The sequence below is a fragment of the Sturnira hondurensis genome, unplaced genomic scaffold (assembly GCF_014824575.4).
Source record: "Sturnira hondurensis isolate 20B ecotype Veracruz unplaced genomic scaffold, ASM1482457v3 Scaffold0015596, whole genome shotgun sequence".
In the NCBI taxonomy this organism is placed as follows: Eukaryota; Metazoa; Chordata; class Mammalia; order Chiroptera; family Phyllostomidae; genus Sturnira; species Sturnira hondurensis.
In genome coordinates this window covers 9,045,914-9,067,768 of record NW_028088227.1, presented here as the reverse complement: position 1 = coordinate 9,067,768, position 21,855 = coordinate 9,045,914, and the positions used below count along the sequence as shown (strand labels likewise).

General features: G+C 42.6%; 1 protein-coding gene across 4 annotated transcripts in view; it reads right to left on the bottom strand.

The window, feature by feature from the left end:
* PRDM1 (PR/SET domain 1) overlaps positions 1 to 21,650 on the bottom strand; it is a 30,193-nt gene extending 8,543 nt beyond the window's left edge. Inside the window, exons 1-4 of one of the 4 annotated variants that reach the window (XM_037064961.1) lie at positions 21,631 to 21,650; positions 10,479 to 10,727; positions 4,021 to 4,140; positions 459 to 711 (exon numbers count right to left, since the gene is read on the bottom strand). In XM_037064961.1, coding sequence (XP_036920856.1) covers positions 459 to 711; positions 4,021 to 4,140; positions 10,479 to 10,661 — 556 coding nt within the window. In that variant the 5' untranslated portion in view covers positions 10,662 to 10,727; positions 21,631 to 21,650. Of the gene's footprint in view, positions 1 to 458; positions 712 to 4,020; positions 4,141 to 10,478; positions 10,728 to 11,004; positions 11,120 to 12,288; positions 12,748 to 21,630 lie in introns of those variants that run through there. The other 3 variants (XM_037064962.1, XM_037064958.1, XM_037064960.1) reach the window with 3 other exon arrangements.
* Between the last annotated feature and the right edge of the window lie 205 nt (positions 21,651 to 21,855).

The following is a 21,855-nucleotide window of genomic DNA, read 5'->3' as shown; positions in this document are numbered from 1 at the left end:
AATTATAGCCGTGAGTTTTCCTAGAACCAGTCTCCTACATTCCACATCAGACCACAACTTAATGACCAAGTGTGCACCTGTACAAGATGTCAGTGCACATCTGGAGCTCCCACAAACACCACAGATGAGGGGGGTGCTGTACCTTGCAAACTCAGTGTCAGGACCAATCTCTACTTCACATTTACCTGCCTTCTCTTGGGTAGATTAGAATTGGACAGATACTTCTTCTTCACTTTCTGAATTAAACACTCAAAGCAGCTCTTAATATTTTTTAAATCATCAAGTTCTATACCGGGAAACAGGCACTAAAATTTTCCCCCTTCTTCTCAGTGCCTAGTTTAAGCCACCTACTTGGACCAGCAGGTGAGGCCATATAATTAAACAACATGTTATTAGCTCATAGGGGCAGAACTGACATGACTGGCATTTATTGTTTTTTTGTTCTATAATCCACTTACTGAGATTCATCATTGTCAGCTCTCCAGGGTAAGGGTAGTGAAGCCTTTCTGCAAAGTCCCGACAATACCACACAAGAAGTTCCTGGTTGGCAGGAATGGGCTTAATGGTATAGAAGTAGATGTTCATCCCGTTCTGACACGCAGCCAGGCTTTGCTCCCGGGCAGAGTGAGCCGGATTCACATAGCGCATCCAGTTGCTCTTCTCCTCATTAAAGCCATCGATGAAGTGGTGAAGCTCCCCTCTGGAATAGATCTGGCCAAAGCAAAAGACAGACAGGTTGAAGAAAATCAGCCCCCAGCAAGCGCCCTGTGTGATTTCTGGTCCCCTATCACCTAGTTAGAAAAAGAATAAAATCAGTCTGGCCGAGTGGTCTTGAATCAGCAGAAATAAGGGCGGAAACAGGCAAGGCACACTTTGTCAGTTACCTTTCCATTTCAGTTTTTTATCATCTTTTCATGTGGGAAAAATAACAGAAGAATGAAACACAAAATTTCATTTAAGGAGCTGGCTGCTCAGACCAATCAAACCGCCAGAGTTCTTCTTTTGCTACAGCAGCGAATGGCAAATGTGGGATGCTTACTGACTTGAGTTCTGATTATGCTGACTTTTAATGCTTTGAGTCATTGGGTAGAAGACCAACCCGACTGAAGACGTCAAACCGAGTCTCTCAACTTTTTCTATGGCCTCTGTACTTGCCATTTCCTACACCCCCGCCCAAGGCTTAAAGTATGCAAACATCCTCCACCCCCAAGCCTCTGAGTCCAGAAGTAACACTTGTTCATATGAATACTTGGAACCTTGCCTTTTGGTGGAAGCACTGGGTGGGGCAGAGGTGAACTTCACCTGCCATAACAAAGTGAACACCGGGACAGAAGCCAGCATCTGACAGTCTACTTCGGAGTCACTTTTCCTCTTGATAAACATGTTCAGCCTTGCCAAAGGAGGGGAGAGGGAAACCCTCTTATCTGTGAAGAGGCTGGCTGAAACACCTCTCTCAGAGCCATAGGCATATGTTTTCAGAAAAAGAACAGGAAGACACTATGTCGTTCTTTAAAGGCAACACGTAATGAAGAATTCAAAGTCTGCCTTATAGTAATACGACTTCTGGTTAACAGATGCACTCAGTCCACCCCGGGGAAAAAAGGCAGAGGTAAAAAGAACAGGAAAAATTAAAATGTACATTCTTCCTGGGACTACTTCATAAACAATCTTCTTACCCTTCCACAAGAAGTTTTTCTCTCCCACTCTTTTTAAGATGGTCCACCTTTTCTTCAGACTTAAGGAATTTCTTTCTACATATCCGATCAGTACCTGGTAATTTGCAACTTGCAGTCTCCACGGAGAAGGGCACAGCTCATGGCATAAATTTTGCTCTAACCGGAGAGCAGGTTATGGCTTTGTTCTTAGTCACATACTCTGCTAGACTATAAACTGATTCTGTATTTCACTCAAACGTTATCAGAGACAAAAAGGAACTCTGTCCCTTTAACACGGGCAGTAAACACCAGAATCACTTTCTTTTAAGAGTAACTTCCTGTAAATTGTGAAGGGGGAAATACATGTGGCTTCATCAAAGCAGCTTGTGAGAGCTTTTGCGGTGTGTTTTGTTAAGAGAAAATGGAACAAGGCTGGGCGAATTTGCTATGAAGAGGGGTTTTCAAGTTTGTTTACTCTGATGTGCAAACTTCCAGGAACATGGGGTTCCATCGCTCTTGCACTCTTGGTTGGGCGGAAACTGCTTTCTAAAGCTACGGGTATGTTGATTCCAGTCAGCCTTCCACAGGCTACGATTTACTGTATCCTCATTTAAAAACAGAAATATCGATGCCATGAAGTCACACACTCTCTCTCTCTCACACACACCCACAAGAAAATAAAATAATGCCTACGTCAAATGAACACGGCTCCCTATCACCTCACTACATTTCCATATATTATCAAGACGATTAAAAACGTGCTGACTCATAGTACAGTTACAAGAAATGTCACTGGTTTCTCAACTTGAACATCCCTTCTCTTCTTTGACTGTGTAATTTGCATGGAACTTTTTCTTTACTCACAACAGATGTTCATATTCCTGCCAGCAAAATCAGGATGCTTTTAACAACATGTGGGAAGTTATCTCCTACAATATTCTTTGCGTGTAAGAGACTAATTCAAATCGATCCTCCCAAGGACAGCATCTCAGTTACCTATAGTGAATCTCTAATGAACCAGGGAACTGGGACAGAAGTAGGTGGGTCTCAGGTATTTCTTGCCCTTGTCAAAATGACCAGGCATTAATGACACTTACACTAGATTGTCTTAATTCAGACCTGTGACTCCAAGAATACACACCCCTATGGTGCTCCCTTCTGAGAAGACTGTATAGCAATAAAGGCAAAAATACCCTCACTTCCATTTTGCCCATTTTAAGTCATACATTTTAAGCCTGAGAAAGTTATTAAATAAAAATAGTTAAGCACACAATTCTCAGAGTTCACTTTTGCTTGGAAAATAGAATAACACATTTCTAAAAACACAAGCCTTCTTGGCTTAAAAAAAATCTCTCATAGGAACAGTTTCTGAATGATCCCCAAGTATATCTTTTATCAAGATACTTGTTCAAAAGGTGTAAGTGTTCTAGGTAAATACTGACCAAAGTAAGTATTATCCAATTTTTGTTGTTACCATGCAGCTGTTTCTGAAAAGAACTCAAATAATGATTCCCTAATAGTTGTGTACTTTTTATGCAAGTATGCATAAGAAATTACTTTTAAATTTTATGAATGTATCTTTATTCCCTAATTGAGGAAATGAAATATCCCACAGAAAGTCTTGGGAAGATGGAAAGCCGTTTGGTTTGTTCCTCTCTGTTCACTTCTAATTCAGGGTCTTTTGCTCAAGGATTCCATCTAATTACTTCACCTTTGAGGTCTTCTCTAACCCTGATATTCCAAAGGAAATTGTATTGGCCAGACTTTTTGACTGGATGTTATAAGAAAGTTTATCATGTTGCATGATTGTGAGCATTTTCCTGATGTTATGGATGCAATCTATATACTGTCAAATCTGACTGTTTTAGTGCAAATTTAAACAGGATTAGTCCTGAGGTCCATCTCCATTCCCCAGTGCTATCTTTTACCTATCCTTCTTTGGTGTTGCTTACTTTCAAGATATTTCATTTATGATTATGCTCCCATTCAATTAAAGTTAACTCAGCTAAAAATCAAGATGAGGTGAAATCTAAGGCTTGGTGACTCATTACTACTTCCTTGCAAAGAAATGCAAATGAGCCTACCCTTGAGGCAAGTAACAAACTGTTTCCTTTCATCACAAAGCTCTATGAATTGCAAAAATTGAGATTCACACATAGTCCATCTCCATCCCCAACTACACACACGGTGTGTTTCCAGGGCCAAACATCTAGCTGGTTTCATCACACCTACTTAGAATACGCTGTGTCCGTGGGGACCCTGAATGCTTGTGGTGAGGCCCAGTACAAGCTGCAAAAGGAAGTGACCCAGCAATTCTAGCTTTATTTTTTTTCTTAATGAATCTGGAAAAATTTTCCATACTTACCCGCCAAAAATATTTCCTGTTGGCATTCTTGGGAACTGTATCGTTCGTGTAGATTTCACCTATTAGAGGTCCAAAACGTGTTCCCTTTGGTATGTATTCTTTACTCACAACTCCAATAACCTAAACGAGGTAAAAACATGAAAACAATGACTTCAACTGTAAAATATCAACCAATCTTTCATTTCAATGAATTGATTTGTCAGGTAGTAATGCAACTAACAATGATGAAATTATGATGTGGCACCTATATAATTAATAATGAGCTTCACCTTAGGGGAAGCCCATTTTTAAACTCTCAGATCATTACCGAATACTCAACCAAGCATTAAAATAGTCTAGAGGATTATTTCTCCCCTGACTGAGGGCCCTTTATATTTATTATTACTTTTTACCCTAGAAGAACAGAGGGTGACCATTCTGTTTTAGGAGAAGGAATCAGATACTGCAGAATTAGGTGGTCAAGGTTAGACTATTTCAGCCTCCTCCTAGTTTCCTATTTCTCCTTCTCCCTCAAACCATAAACACAGTGCACTTGAGGGGAATAAAATAGTTTTAACCTCAGAAACCAAAATAATGCTCTTTGGTTGTTCCACAAAGGCCTAAGGAACCAAAAACCAAACACCATTCTATTTTTTTCAACCCAGATGAGTTTTTTTTTCATAGCTTGTAAGTTCTCTTTATGAGGACAGATCTTTCAAGTGACTTTGTTCTTCTCTAGCATGTTCTACTTAACAGTGGTCAGAAGTCCTCCTTTGAAATGGAATTTATACTGAGGACAGTTGTGGGTTCTGAGACCTGTGGGTTCTAAGATCTGAGGAAATGGCCTTCTCAGACTGGATGTACCACGAATTCTGACTTTGTAGAGCCTTACTTAAGAAACATGTCAACTACGCCAGTTCCTCCTTGATCGTAAATTTCTTTAAGAGGGGTGAAAAAAAAATCACCAACCGCGAATCAGGAAGCAATTCATCACTATCGAAAAAAACCCCTCTGCACAGTAGTCCTTTACAGCAGCTTTGTTTTGGTTTTTATTCACTCACTTTTCCATTTTTTTCCTTCTCATCCAAAAGAGCCTACAAATTAGTTACTAAATACCACACCGAAATGGACCAAGAGAGGAGGTAAAGACAACATTTCTTTCCAGTTTTTATCTGATGGCTCCTGTGTAACTGTGTACCCGAAATGGTAGGCCCAAATATAAAATCAATTAATGTTCGCTGTGGAATATACAATTTTGGTTATGATATGCACTGACACTTCATTAAGTTATGTCAAGAATTCAAACCTGTTTAAATGCATATAGAATAAGCATACCTAAAAGGTAGGGGTACATTAGTTTTTCTTATATGCATTACTCATGAGCCAATAATTTTTTTTTAAAAGTACTATTCAATATACAAGCCATTGGAACATACCCAGACTGGAAAGACAGAAAAAAAATTTTTTTTCTACACCTAACACGAGTTGAAACAAGGTTGGTGAACTGGAGTGTTATTTTTGGTCTTTCATGAATTTCTGGCAGACAGGTGAAAAAAGCAGATGTTCATTTCATCCTCTTCCTCTGCCTTCATTTACATCTCTCTGCCCTTTCAATAACAGTTTGTCATTATTGGTATTTGTTGGCAGTACAGCTACTGGGGACAGGAGTACCTCAGAACAGTCCCCAGATAAAAATACATACTGAAGCTTGAGTAGACGTACCTGTCTGGAGGCTCACTGTTTATGATGCGTTACTGAACCTAACTAATCTGAAAAATTCATGGAATTGACCTTTATGGCACGCAAATCATTTGGCATTCAACTTTGTGTGATTATTCCATGATATTAAAATGACAAACAGGAAAAACAAATAATGCCATTTGTTGGTGAGCCAATAATTAGCAGTTGATATTTTCAACATATCCACTTTAAAGCAGTAATTTTAGGAAAGGCGCTCAACTGGTTCATCAACTTTGTTTTAAATTACAGTCTCCTGCAGACAGTGTCTTAGGAGTCAGAGCCTGGTTGCCAACAAGTAGCATTACATTGAGGTCAGGGTTTTCCTTCTGAATGCCATTCTTTTAACCACGGATCTCTTGGTTTTCAGCTACCAATCTTACATTAGAAAAACACACAATGTTTTCTTATGGCCAAAAGAAGTCAACTAGAAATTTGCAGAAGACACAAGCCACCCAATCCCTATTTCAGCAATATGGGCAAATCGCTGGGGAAGCTCTAAGGCACTATTTGGAAGTAACCCATTCCATCTATAATCTTACAAGTGCAATACAGCAGGCAAGACAGGAGAACAACTAGAAAGGAGTGTGGTGAGAGAGAGATCAACGAAAATCCTTAAGTCCCAAACAAATGAAAGAATCTCAAATTAGAATATCTTTAGAAGTGGGACAGAACCTTAATATTATTTTAATGTCTTATTATACACCAAGCTATAGGATACATACAAACTCATACATATGGATAAATAGACACAAAATCATAGAATTTTTAGGTGGGAAGGAATTATGTGTCTAATGTCATCTCCACCCATTCCCAGTCCAGTACTCTAATGCACAATAAACAGCTTCATCTCAAGTTCATGTCTTGAGACACTATTCAAAGAGGACATAGGAGCTGCAGCTCTAAGGTTACAGTGCTCAGCCAGGTAGCTGTGAAGGGGAGCAGGAATCAGGCTTTTTTTAAAAATGGGAAATGGAAGGTCACAGTTCTCCCTCTGGCCCTAGAAAGATCCAGCTAGACCTGCATCTTAGCCAACAACACTCTATCCTTGGACTAAGTCCACGATACAGAGGAACCTAGTGTGTGCCCCAGATTTCACAGCACTGAAAAGACCAAGAATGTGTTCACCTAGCTCAGGAAGGAAACTTCACTGGAACTGACCAGGGTCCTAAAGAATTCTGCTGGGGACAGGCTGCTGTGTGCCTTCTATAAACCTATCAGCGAGAGAACACTGGCCTCAACCCTTCTTGTCCCCCAGGAGCTCTTTGATGTCATGGTTCTATGCAGAGCCGACCCCTCCACCACAGGAGCAGACCTGTCTCTGTCAGCGGTCTCGTTTGCAGAACACACCCTGAGGTCTGTGGCTTCTAGACAAAGTGAAGCTTTCCCAACCTAGGGTGGATTGGGGGGTGTGAAACAAAAATCTAATAGCAAAGAGAACAGAAGTTCTGTTTGTGGGCTATTAAAGCAATTTCCTCCTATAGGGAGTATTCAGACATACACACACACAGTAGTGGGTCTTAACCAGAAACATCATTTAGGTCTACATGTGATTATTGAGCACCCTCACTCCAGATTACATTAATATCATTTTAATTACTAGTGATCTCCCCCCCGGCCCCATAAAATGCCTCATTCGATTACAATTATAAGGATTATCTGCACTGAGATGACTAGAACTCTGTCATGGACCAAGACTTCAGCTTGTAATGCACCCCATTTTTAAAAAAGGGGTGGAGTGAATGGAGATGTTTTTGGAAGGTTTCCTCCTTAATTATCTTTGTATAAAAGAAAATGTGGTAATGCCTCAGTACGTTGTCTCCCCAATAAAAGGGAGTGGGAAGAAAAGGGAACTGCACATTGTGGCGAGATACTTTTTATAGATGGCTTCAGTGAATAATGGACTTCAGTCAAAGTGGCCCCCGAGCAGTCCCCCTCGTCTGTCTGCTGTTTATCACCGCATGATACTGGGGAGTCAGGCTCAGAGCCACAGCACTTCTAGAATGCAAGCCACTTCAGTTCAGGGTACCGCTTCTCAAATACAAATGCTTAAATGGATATTTCTGTATTCAAATATTCATAGAAAATTATTTCAGGAGGACAAGGGGAAAATCCCCCAATAGAATAATGCATCAGTTAAAAAAGTTTTAAAAGTTTTGAATAGTATGTCTATATTTGGTTTGAGTTCTGGAAATAGGAAGTAAGAACAGTCTCATTAAAGGTGCAGAATGATTCTAAACCAAATCTAAAAATGAGGGTCAAGATCAGAAATACGGTTTGTATGTTTTGTTTTTAAACCAAAAGAAAAAAAAAAGGTGCTGACACACTGCACAAATTCATAATGAAAAAATGGTCCTGTTCAAAAAGCCCCAGCATGTCAGCACAACAGCACTGAGTGTGACATCTTCTGCTACTTAAAAAAGGGCAAGGTAAATCAGTCAAAGGAAAACTACATGTACAAAAGCTTTTTTTTTTTTTTTGACTATTTCCACAGCTCGTGGGACTAAGTGAACAATGATAATGTAAACAGCTCATTAACCCTGGAGGTCTCTGGGTGAGCACCAGTTTGCAGCAATTGCATCCTCATGGCCCATATCCACAGCCCTCTTCACCACCTCAAGGGAGCGGTTTTCTCCCAAAGTTTGGAAAGGAAGGGAGAAGAAGAAAAATGTGTACAAATTCCAGAGTAAGCCTCATACAGTTATTATACTTAACTTGGCTTCCTGGTTGCTTTCAAGATTAGGAACTGAAGATGTACTAGTTTAGTCAAGTGTTTCAGTTAAATAAAATACAGGGAAATAGATTAAGAGACCCCGCTCTCTTATTTAGTTTTGAAAGACCCTCTTAAGGAATATAGGCACTGCATGTTTTTTTGCATGCTGGACATACTGAAAAAGGGAGTTACATGTTCAGAGAAAAAAAAGAACTAAATGAGCTTAATGAAGGATCAGTCTGAAATAGGTTCAGACTATAAATAAAACCACAGTGACACCAAGAGGGGCCAGTGTAGCATAATCAAGAAGCACTAACTGGCTGGGGAAGTCAGACGGACTCTGCTTTCTCCAAGTCTTGGTTCTGGTTTTAACTTTATACCTTGGATAAGTGACCATCTTTCTGAACCTTGGACTACATGATTCAAGGGCATTACTAAATTTATCTGTATGATTTTAAGTTGAATGATACAAGTGGAAAAACTTAAGCTCTGTGCTGAAATAAGGATAAGAGCACTATAGAATTAAAAGGCAAAGATGACCCATGAAATAGAGATTTATTTCAGTCCCAATGGGCTGCACAGGCCAATATGGCACAAATGAAGGCAGGAATCGATCAATGTTTGGTCGAATCTGATACAGGAAAAAACATACTGTACCTTTAAAGCCACAGCCAAACTTTAAATACCCAGACAAATCCTGCATTGATTCCAGGGGCCACATATTAAGAGACTTTCTATTGAGAAGAGTGTTATTTGAAGAAAGAGGTATAATTAAGGCTGACCTCTGGGGTTACATTTTTAGTAATGTTTGTATACAGCTACAATTTAAATTTTGCTTTTTATAAAATCTGCCTCCATTCTCCCATCAGTGGGGGAAAAGGGGTGCTTTTTAGTGAAACTCAAAGTAGAACTGCTCTATTTAATTTTAGACAACTGTGTCTCCCCCTTACCAAAAACACTGGACTCAGACACAAACAGGAAAGAGACCAAGTATTTCCCAAACAGGCTCCCTGGATCCTTCCAATGTTGTTCCTTCGAAAAGGAAGAGAGTAATTTGCCACAGCTATCGTGAACAGTCCCAGTATCAAATTATGGGTCCCTACAGCAAAGGATCCTCTTTTCACTGCTCTCTGAAGGCGGTAATAGAATCGACAGTGGCTTGTGGTCATGCTGGTGGTGGGAAGTCTGTTGAGCTCTCGATTCCTACAACTCAGCCCAGTACACTAGTGAGAGCAACTGCGGTAGCTGAACGCTCAAAACAAGAGGTGGTTCTGCAAGTTATTTCACAGCTAAACATCATGCCTAGCTATAATAGTTATATAAAAGGGTAAACACAAATCCTTTGCTCATTCCAAGTTGGGGTTTTCAGCCCCTTTGAAACAACAAAGAGTGTACCCACTTCAGAGGCCAGTAGGAATCAGCCTGCCAGCCCAGCCAGAGCCAAGGAGCTGCCTCAGATAAACAGTGGTGAGCTCTGAAGTCATCCGCACAGAGGACACTTTTACATGACCCTCTTCTTGGTTTATGCCATCACTTCAGTTCATAAACACCTCGGGGTTTTGAGAATAATTTTAGAAACCCAGCCAATAAAGCTGGCTCGTTAAAAAGAATAAAGCCATCTAATGACCCAAAGGAGACAAAAGAAACATGAAAACTCTTTTCTAAGAAAGAATGTTCTCCCTCCAAAGCTACTGTACACCTGGGGGACTAGGGTTGGGCAGCCGAGTGGCCAGCGGCTTTCTCCGAGCTCACGGACAATTTTGTCCACCCCGTGCTGCAGCTGGGCTTTGCCAAGACACGTCAACTTGCCAAAAGGTTTAACTGTTTGCTAATTACTGCGGAACAGTGGCGGGCTGAGGAAGTGGGCCTGGACTGACTTGGGGAAAGAGAAAGCAATGAAAGATATGAAGCAAGCAATCAATTATTGACTGGTACTTACAGATCCTCAAGGATATAGGAGGCCTCAAGGGCAGGTAGAGAGACTTGGCCCCAGAGGCCCATCTTCCTCAGCAGTAAACCAGCGACTTACCTCTTTGCTGTTTGTGGCATATTTGAAAAGCAGATTCCTCGGCAAGGATGCCTCTGCTTGAACCGAAGTCCCTCCGTCAGCTCCAGAATCCCAGGGGTGATCATTCACAATGTATGTACACTTCTCTTCAAACTCAGCCTCTGTCCACAGCGTCATATCCACATCCTCCATGTCCATTTTCATGGTCCCCTCGGTCCCCTCTGCCAACCCGTGAAACCTCACAGTGCTGGAGCTACACTTTGGGGCAGCCTGGAAGAGAAGGGCAAGGCCTTTAATCCCCATTGTCCTGTGGCTCCCTCTGAGAGGCTATGACTAATACAGTAGTCTGAAGAGTTTAAAAGCAGATGTGGAGTACTTGGTACAGTTGAGTAAGAGCCAAAAAGCAGTATAAAGAAGATTGCCTTGAAGAAGCAGGGTTTTAGAATGCTACTAAAAATTTAAAAAAAAAAAGAAGAAGAAGAATGTGGCAACTTGATTGGGTTTAAAAAAATAAAAAGAATCACCTCTGAACAATCCCTGGCTTTACCTCTCACGGCTGAAAAATGTTGTGGGCGCTCAAGTCCCGTGTCCCAGAACGCCTGGGGTCATGGCTGCCAGACCCTCAGTGCTGTGGAAAAGCTGCCTCAGAAAAGTGTCACAAACAAGGAGAGGAAGAGGAAGGAGCTCTGTCTGCCTGTGAATGAAGCTAAAAATGGAAAGCGCGTGTGGTGCAGGAGCGGAACCCAGCCTGCCTTTTCCAAATGGGGAAGACTGAACTTTCCCACCAGCTCCCGACGCAAAACAACTTTCAAAACAACTTGCTCCCCCCCCCCCCTTTGCTGCATGCTCTCTTTCATCTTCTCAAGTCTGGAAAGGATTGCATCCTGCCAGCATCATCGAGGTGCAGCTTTCAAAATTGTTCGGACCACAGGAAAAGAGGAGGAAAAATGGGTGAGGGAGCAGATCGCTCCACAGCGTCTTTTGACTTGTGGGCATCTCACGCCAAATTGAATAAGCAAAATCAAAACATAAAACTGTTCAACAGAATTCCCGAAAGAGAATTCCTTCAGGAGCCCTCAGCTACAAATAGCACTTTCCATTTAAATCTGAAAGTATACAAATTCCCAGAAGTCACTGATATGCTACAGTTTACTGTAACTAAAGTTATAACAAGTAGAGAAGACTCAGAGGACTCGCTCTGCTTCCACTTGTAAGTGGGTAAGGATCTTCCCGCGAGTCTCCCCTCACCGGCACATAAAGCGTTTTCCAGAGAGAAAAAAAGGTAAACAACTTCTGCCACGCTCTCCCACATAAACGTGCTCGATAAAAAGAGGAACGTGGGTATCATCTCCATGTCAGAACGTGTCCCCCTTGCACTGTACACAGAACGACACTGTGTAAGTCCTTCAGGGTGGCTTCCACATTCTTCTAGCTCTTCCTTAAACGCGATGCTATTTTGAAAAAAGTCAGTAGTGAAGTTGTCTTTCCCTCAGTTACGATTTAAATACTCGGCATATTTTTATTTAGTTGCAACATGTACAGTCGTGATGCCAAGTAAATGTCAAAATAAAACTTAAAAATTACATCAGCCCGGTATAGTTACTTTGATGGGAACAGCCAGAAGCCACTACTGAAATTTCAGTGAATTGACAATTATGCCTAGAACTGAAAGGGTTAATGATTCATAAGGAAAAAGTCTTATAAATGTTTGACAGTTCTAAGTGCCTTAAAGCAGAAGCCTTTCTGGTTTCTACTGCGACTACGTTAGCAAAAAAAAAAAAAAAAGTTTTCAGATCAATTTCAGATTTACCAAGAAGATCAAGTTCCTTACCAAGGTCGTACCCACACGTTTTTCCAAGCAAATATCCAACATCGGAGATAAATATCGCTCATCTCTCTACACAGTCCACATTCCCTCCGCGGCCCCTCGCGGGCTGGGGACGGACGCGCACCTCGGCGGTTCCCGGCTGAGCTCCGGCCGCTCGGCGCCCGCGTCCCGGCTCCCGGCGGCGGCGGCGGACAGGTGCTGCGCGCTGCTCTGCCTCTCCGCAGCACTGGAGGGCCGAGTGTCGCGGCAGCACTTTCAGTCTGTGTTAACCAGCGCGGCGGCTGCTCTCCCCTCCCAGCTGCAGATTTCCCATTTGTCTGATTGACTCAACACCCGCGCCTGCAGTGGGGGCGTGGCCTCACCTGGACCAGCGCAGCCCGGCCCAGCCCAGCGCTTTCCCCCGATCCCGAGCCTCCGACAGCTTCCTCTCGTCGCGTGTGAATTTCAACGTTCACTTTAAATCTTCCTGCTTCCCTTTGCAAGCACTTAACCTCGATGTTGACTGGGGCCGTATTGTATTCTAAATACTCCAGACCACCCTCCTTCCTGCTGCGGCTTTTTTAGGGGGCGCACATTCCTTAAATGAAGGGAAACCTAAAAATTTTGTAGTTCCTCCGCTCAAATCCACAGTTACAGGTTACACAAAACTTATCTGAAAAGATCAAGTGAAATTATTGTTTGCATCTAATGTAAAAAAATGTAGCCGTCTAGCCCTCAGTCTATCGTCTATGAAATACACGTTCTCTCTCTCTCTCTCACACACACACACACACACACGCACAGACCTGTAAGCTTCCATTTCTCCTGCTAGAATGTGTTCAAATTTGGAAGGACTAACTTCCCTCTTTCAACTAATTAGTAAATAGGGAAATAGGAAAAAGTTATCATCCCACGGCGTAACATTTCTTTGCCTTTTCTCCCCCCCTGAAACCCGCAGCCAGACTTCCGAGAAGTGTGTAAGTGTGTAGTGCATTAATCGCTTTCCAGTTAAAGGGAACGCTGAACTGGTCACTCCAAGTGGAGGGCAGACGGAGGCAGTAATTAGTGGGGCTCGCTCTGCGCCCTGTCATTCTGAGCCCTGTCCGGCTTTTCCTCCAGCCCCAGTCAGTCCTTTGTTGAAGGAAGGACATCCTGTGATGATGGCATACAATGTCCTGTTTGTTTATTATTAAGAGCGTAGACCTTGCATTCCTGCTTCTCATTACAAAACAAACCAGATGCTTTACTTCCTTCAATGGTCTTGTGCCTTCAGCAAGGAATCCTCTAATTCAGAGAAACAATGATGCAAAGGGTCCATTTACAGCAGGCACCCCTTTGCAGTCCCTGCTTAGATCACTGACAACAGTCTCCCACTTTTCCTGCTTGCCTCATATAGGTGGTTGTTTTTCACACCATCTCTCCTTCCACCATAGGCTGCAATGTCTTTTCTAACATTCTGAATACATGTGTGCATACACACCCACGTCCCAACACACACACACACCCACATATACACACCCAGTCCCGACATAATAATACCAACTTAGTCATACGATGAAGTGGACATCTGAGTATTTGTTTACAGGAAGAAACCAAACCAAGCAAAACAAAATCCCAACTCAATCATAAAAGCATGTCTGTTTATCTTTAAAACTTCTCCTTTTCAGGATGATTTTCTAGAATTTTGGGGAGGAGATGGGTGGGAGGCAAAAGATTATGTGCCGGGAAATGGTTTTTGTGTCTCAGGTCCTTCCACAATCTCTGCAGTACAGAACAATTAAATTCCCACTAGGGGACATAAGTAACACACTCTCTGCTTACAGCCCGGTGACCTGTTATTGCACAGTTTGCCAGAGGGGACGCTAACACCAAGAGGAAACAGGGCTCTCGGCCGGCAGATGTGTAACACTGAGTGAACAGTCCCTGAGAGAACTCCAAAAGCTCCAAGATGATAATTAAACAAGAGAAATCCAGGCTTCTTGAGAGGATTTACTGACTGATGCTGAGTCAGCGCCACAATGGACAGAAAAACAACGTAGTCATACGGCAGGCCGCACTGCTGTTCAAACAGTCTTGCCGGCAGATGTGAAAGAGCATCTCACTTCCCTTTTAGAATCAAACTCAGTTCTTAGGCTGCATATTCCACAGAAGCACTGGTGATTCAACCATGAAGGAGTAAGGGAATAGGCAAAAAGTTGGATATTTGAGGTGGGAAGAGGCTATTTTAAGTCAAATATTTACTTCAATGACTGGAAGATGCCAGTGAATCAACTCACTGTTAATTAATATCAGCCTGCACTCACCTTCAGAGGTGGAGAAATGGGCTTGAGTCTAGGGAGGGTGCAGACTTCAAATACCAGTGTGGGGCTTAGCCGGGCAACCCTAAAATCAGTTCCAGGTGCTCGGGCTGAGCAGGAGAAGGCCACGAGTGGAACCTTAAGGAAAATAAACTTTGAGACACAGAGTGTTGGATTATAAAATTCTTCCAGTGTTCGCTTCTTGTCTAAAATAATGTAAACCCTCCCTCTGCCACATCAAATGGTTTTTTTAATTGCAATTATAACACTCAAGGATTGGCGTTAATATAAATTAAAATGAAAGATGCAAAAAAGGAAGCAGCAATAAAGGAAAGGAAGCCTGCCCCATAATAAGGAAAAGTCTGTTCATATAGTCAAATCGAGGTATTGCCCAGCACAAAAATGTCAAAGGGCAAGGAGAGGGGGTGACCTTCTGAACTGCACTCACCCCTTCTAGAAGGCCCAAGCACCACACTTAGAATGCTGACGGCAGTGGGGAGAGGCTGCACTGGGGGAGCATGCTCTGCAGACAGAGCTCTCTGAGATTGCCACTGTCTGGAGACTTAAGTCTCAAAATGTTTGTTTTCAAGTCATAATTTGGTGCATTTTCAGTCACTATCTTACTCCCATCCCTGTTAAAAGACCAGAGCAAAACCCCCCACCTCAGTCACCTTTATTAATCAGCATTTCTCAGGCAGAGTTCTCTCATTAAGAGTGTTCCTAATAGCAGCAAATCATGAATGGTCCAAATAGCTGGGCTCGCAGAACCCCCACCTATCTGTTCCCTTTGATGGCATCATCCCAATGGCTCAACCAGCCCTTGTTACTCAGTGTCAGCTACCAGTCCTGGCCGGCCCTGTCGGGAATGGTAACTTTGGGGCCAGATGACCTTAGGAGAAGACTGTTGTACAATGAAAGGAGAATGAGTATCAAATCTGGAGATCTGACTTCACTTGGAGGAAAAAAGATTATTTTTTCCTAAGGAAAGTAAAAAATGGGATGAAATGTGCTCAAGATGAAACGTGTTTTCATTTTCTAATTCAACTCCTGCTATACCCAAACAAGGTCAATGACAGACTAACCACATCAAGAGAACACCCCCCACCCTCTTCTCCCCACTCCCTACCCACCCACCCACCCTCACCCCCCACACCCATTTCCCACTTCCTGTAAGTTAGGCATCTTCATGCTGGTAAACATTTGGGGACCAACTGCAAGCCTGAGGTCTAAAAGAGGGGCACCAGGGCTTTGAAGCCCTCCCACATGTCTCGAAGCCAGGCTGAGAAGGAGAGGGACACTTGGTTTTTAAACTTTAACAGCCTTTTGAACTCAAATCATTGGGCTCTGCTTCCTGGCTGCCTTCCTTTTCTGAAGCCAGACAAGAAGAGCAAGTATGTGTGAGTGACAGAGAATGTATGTATGACACATGCTATGTTACAATGCGGCGTGTGTGTCATTGGTGTGATATGTGTATGATATGTTTCAATGTGTTGCATCAATTTAAAAATAGCACAAGGCTTCCTTCTGGCGACACAGCTCTCCACCCCACACTTTGGACATATACACCCAGGGCCTAAACATTGGGATGGCGATCCTAGGGGGCTGTGGGTGTTTTGAAATGAGGTCAGTGTTTTGACTTCCTAAACGAGGGAAATTAAAACTAAGTAAATTAAAGAACCCCTCCCTATGAACCAAGATCTTGAAGTGCCATCCAGAGGACTTTATAAACCCACACGATGTCTGGGATCTCAGCATTTGCCGGACCACCCGTTATCCCCACACCTAAATGTCTTTCCCCCCACAACCTTCAGACTGGCAGTTGTGCTTCTGTTGAATCATTTACATCTTTTTAAGTGTCACTGAGTTGGACACCCACCAACTTAACAAATAACAACAAAAATTAGAAATACTTCCACGTGAAATGTGGGGAAACCAAGGCAGGGTTGCAATGCTGCTGCTGCTTCTTCCTAATCATGTTTTTTTATTTCCATGAATATTCAGACAAGAGAGGGATTCAAATTTCTGAAAAGGCTGTGGGGAAGGACGTGAGAAGGCAGGTCATTTCCGAACCCAGAAAAGATCTCTTACTTGTACATCAGTGGGAAAAAGGAGTAAGTCCAAACTAACTAACAGCAGGCAAGATATGGACAGCTAGGTGATAGGAAAAGAGAGCAACAGGAAAGGTGTAAACTCCGGAACTTGGCTTTCTCATCCCCCTTCCCTTCATTCAGGGAAGAGAGAGAGGAGCTTCCGCCCAACAGAAGGAAGATGGGGCAAATGTGTGTTTCTCTCACCTTTCAGAAGGGAGGAGAGACCTCACCGAAAAGGGGAGGACTCAAGATGGAAGTAAAGAGGGAGGTCATAGCTAGGTGAAAGACGGGCAAGTTGGCTTAAAATCCGAGGTGGACCAGGGAGGCTTGGTGAGACAGGGAGAACCTGCGTGGGCAGGGGCAGAACCAAGTGCCCTGCGCTGAGCCTGGTGCCTCCCAGAAACTGTGGAATGTTAAACAAAGGATCAGGGAAGAAATGGTTGTCAACTATGAGAATGACCATTTCAAGATCGCAGCGGCTTGAGTTTTATGTGCCAGGTTGAGTTTGGAGAGCAGACAGAATAAAGGATAACGGCTGAAATCACCTAAACTCCCCACCAAAGAGCTGGGGGGAGGAGGACCTTAGTAGTCTGTCTAAAGACAGAAAGACCTCCCCACTCCAGGTCTGCTCCAAGGACATTTGGTGTGCCGCCTGCCAGAGTGGAAGACCCGAGATGCAGCCAGCACCTCACTTGCCTCCTGAGAAGCAGGGGACCAAATAGGAAGCAGAAAGGGCATCTCTCCTGGCCCTCCTTTTGGTATCTGGATCCCAGGGACAACCACGACCCTGGCAGATGCCAACCCACAGACATGCCACTGCTCAGGCAGAGGGCAAAATTTGGCTCTCTAGAGTTCCAGCTGAGAGGCCAGAGCTCTATATTGAATCATCCTGTACTGTTAAGCAAGTACCTGCTGGGCCTAAGGTACAGGTAAGCTAAGAAAGGGTGGGGGGAGGGTACATGCCTATCATAAGTCCTTTTAAATGCTAAACTGGTGGTGCTGTGAATAACAGTAAACTAACCTAATTCACTGCCAGACAGTGACTGGCCCTTTAAATGCAGCCTTCTCCACCGGAGGAGTTGAGAGGTGAGAAGGGAAGGGAAGGGAGCAGTAAAACAATGACAAACCTCATTTCATAGACACCTTATCTTTTGACAAACTCTCTCACGTTGACTAAGAATAAGCCAGGAAACCTTTTAACATGAAGATAGTGTGAGATTCTGAAGCCATCAGCCCTGGCTTATCGGTCTCCATCTACAGCCCATTGTTTCCTACAAGTACTCACTAGGGAAGCTGGGGCAGAGGGGTTAATGTTCAATAGGCATTTTCCCCCTTAAGGTACACCCCTGGGGACGGAAGGGCAGCACCGCATTAGCCTAGAATGGGGACGAATCACAGAGAAAACCATGGCTCAGTGTTTTTGGAGGCTGCCTTCCCAACAGCTCCTTTTTAAAAGAACAGGAAAGAGATGATAGATAGATAGGTAGGTAGGTAGGTAGGTAGACAGACAGATAGATAGATAGATAGATAGATAGATAGATAGATAGATAGATAGATAATAAGTGAACAGGCTCTGTCTGTAGGGGAGATAATCCCACAGTGGACGTCCATTAGAAGTATTAAGAGGCAGGCTGCCACCATGATCCTCGGGAGGGGGGCTGTGTCCTGACAATAGACAATTAAAGCTGATAAATCCAAGCTACTTGTTGCTGTTCTAATTCCTCCTAATTGTGTGCCACTTGTCCCAGGCTCCTGCATTCAGGGATGAAGCACGTTACTCTAATCTCCAAAATACCTGACCTACTTCCTACAGGATCTTATCAGCATTCTTTTCTCCCCATCTGGACCCCCTTTCCTCTTCTACTTTTCCCTTCTTCCTCAAAGCTTGAGGGGAGAGGAGGAGGGATGCTGGCAGGAAGGGGACTGGTGGAACAGAAGGCTGTGTCCAAATCAGTAACTCTGGGGTCTTAGACTGTCATAACAGCTAATCACGTTCAAGGGCACACCAGTGACTAAACCGCACGTTGCGTTAAGCTCAACAAGTGGCACGGGGCACACTTAGCATCCCACTGTGAACTCACTGCTAGCTGCCAAATCTGCATGTGCTCATGTGTTGGAGTATATGCCTCAGTGATTCTATTTCTAGCTGACTGCTCACTAATTACGCTGCCACCACCAGCCACTCAGAGCAAAGCGTTCAGTCTCACCCAGCACCCCAAACCATATAATTCTATCTAGACAACAGAGCTTTAAATGCCAGTTTGGTGCCTGCCTGCATGTGTGTGCTCTCCTTCCAGAACTGACCAAAGAAGCAAAATTATCTTTGCCATTCAATTTTGGCCCTGAGGATATATATTTTTTATGCTGAAAAATCTTTTGAGAGCCACCTTTTCCAAACCTTCACTACTCAGTGGCCTAAAGAGTGTGTCCTTAGAAAACAACAACTTTAGAATTAATGGTAATTCCAACCATCAACAAGAATGTGTCGTTGGTTGTTTTGGAAAGAAATCCTGTATTTCAGATACACACAATGAAATATTTATGGAATTATATGCGTTCTGGGATTTGCTGCAACATCTGAGGTGGGGCTGTGGTAGACAGATCAACCAGGTCTTAAGCTGATAGTTGTTGAACTGGGTAATGGAGTGTGCTGCACCATTCTCTTTATTATTTTAAAAATATTTTAATAAAAGGTGAAAAAGTAAAACTTTAAATTCCACTTGACCCTTTCAAAGTTCTTATGTTATTTAACTCCAGTTTATCACCTTTCATTTGTATGAATGAATGTTAAATAGAGAAGCATTGGTACAAAATGAAGAAGGCACCTGCCTACTGTCTTGACCCATCAAAACAGTCTTGGATTATGATCATTTGGGGGGGATGTGATTTTTTCAGTACTTGGAAAATATAAGGCATTTTCAGTACTCTTCTGTGTCAGAAGGGTGATAACAGCCACCAAATAGGTTTGATTTGGCCTCTCTGATAAAATTGACAATTGGGTCTCATTTGATGCAATTTTATAGTCATCCTACCAGGAAATAATAAGGAGCCTGTCTGAAAACATAGGTGCTACAGGAATAAAACTCCTCACAGCCGTCGGAATTCAGTACCTGAGTGATGCTCTGTTCTCAGGACAGAAGGACTAGGAACGAAATGCTGCAGGGAACACTTTTTCTTTGCAGTGGTCTGAGCAAGCGCCTCATCACCCAGCAGGGGCTTAACTGATAAACTGTGTCAAACTCTAACCATTTGTCAGCTCCAAAGAGAGGAGAACAAGCTGAAAGATGGACTCAGGAAGTTAATTTATCTGGTGCAACACATTTACTAGTATAAATACCAGTGGAAAAAAGTAAACACATTTACCTAGCACAAAAGGACTAATCATAGGTACCTCACTGCTTAACTCAACGTTCTCACAAAGCTTTTCATTCATCAGACAAGTGACACCAATTTGTCTTGATGTCATACCCAGAATATATTTAAACAAATCAAAGCTTTATTTCCTTTACTGACCTCTATGTCATTGACAACTAGTTTACACTAATACAAAAGGTCTGCATTTAATGTGCATTAAACTTCCACATTCATTCATGTGGTTTTGGACATTTTTGGAAACATTTTAAATTTCAGGGGTCTCTACCAGCAAAGATCAAAAACATACAATGCCGGCTTATTGAAGTATGTGCTTGGCTGAGAAGTTGGGGCTGAAAATGGCCCCAGGGCCAGGCATGGCCACAGACACCTTGCTTTTAGTTCACACTGTGCCTCTGGGTTCCATTTCTTCATGCATACCACTTTTCTGCTTGTGCTCTACCAATGAACCCACTGCACTGAACGAGGACCTGTCTCTGATCTTCACCCGCCTGGCTGTGGCAATCCCAGGCGTCTTTTAAATCCCAGCACTCAACACGGTGTATTAGATGGCTGATTAATGTGCTCCGAGTGAATGGATTAAAAATGGTTCTCAAGTCCCGCCTGTGAGTGAGGCCTTGCAGTAAGCTCTGGAGATACTTTGTTTTTTCTCTTTTTTTAAAGATACTTTGTTATTTTCTTGAGAAAGTATATACTGCGGCTCAACCCTTGTTCATGGAATGGAAGAAATGTTCCAGGTGCAAAGCCACAGACATAAAAATGTGCATCTTTATGGAAGAAGGAAGAACCTGCCTCTGATGACCTAGTAAAAACCGGAATAGTTTTTCACGCAGAAGTGATTAAATGTAGTTCTTGCGGGGCTGCCTTGGGCCACCCTCACACACGTGCACATCCCAACACTGGACCTCTTCCTAAAATCCGCCCCCCCCCCCACCCCCGTCAGTCTTTGGGCCTTCCTCCCCTTCATAGTCACTCCACCCAACAGTAATTAGGTTTAACAAGAGCAATTAACAAAACAAACTCCTTGCTGCTTAGTGGGCTGACAATTCTGATTGCAAAATTGTTTTAGGATATGCAAAGCAGTTTAAAATAAAGATAAATAAGTTATGCAACCACTTTGCATATAATCCATTTGTTTGTGTATAGGGAGCAGAGTTACATATCTTACATAATGCAGTCTAAAATTACCATATATTACAGCTACATTTTTACTATCATTATGGCTTCTTTATATATGAATTCAGATCTAATGAATCTAACTTGGATTATTTTTGCAGTGTTAGAGGGTTTTAAATGAGTCAGAGACAAATGTCTCACTTTTTCCTACTAATAAAGTAATAGCTCTTACATGTTTTTTTAAGTGGAAGATTGATGTAAATATAATCAACACTATCCAATTTCCTGAATGCCTTCTCCATAAAATACAACCATTTCAAGTCTAATTTTTCACAGTCATTATTACCGTAAATATTTTTTCTGTCCACCAAAAAAACCCCCACAAACAAAAATGTAGCACAAGTCTAATGTGTTACTTATTATTCAATATTAGTACCACATAAGATTGCAAGCACAGACTTGGAGTTTTATACACTTTAATTTGATTTTACCTGTAGTGATTAACTCCCTTGACCTTTGGAATAGCAGCATGGTGATGAAGAAAAAAGTTGGTTTCTGCAACTATACCTGAAAAGGAAGAGCCTATGTTCAATTCAAAGTACACTCTCCCTTCCACCGGAAGTCCTGATGAGCATCTGACAGTAATATAAAATCTCCATGTGTTAAAACTGGTTAATCTTACAGGAAAACCAACATAATAGCCTCTGAGGGCTGAG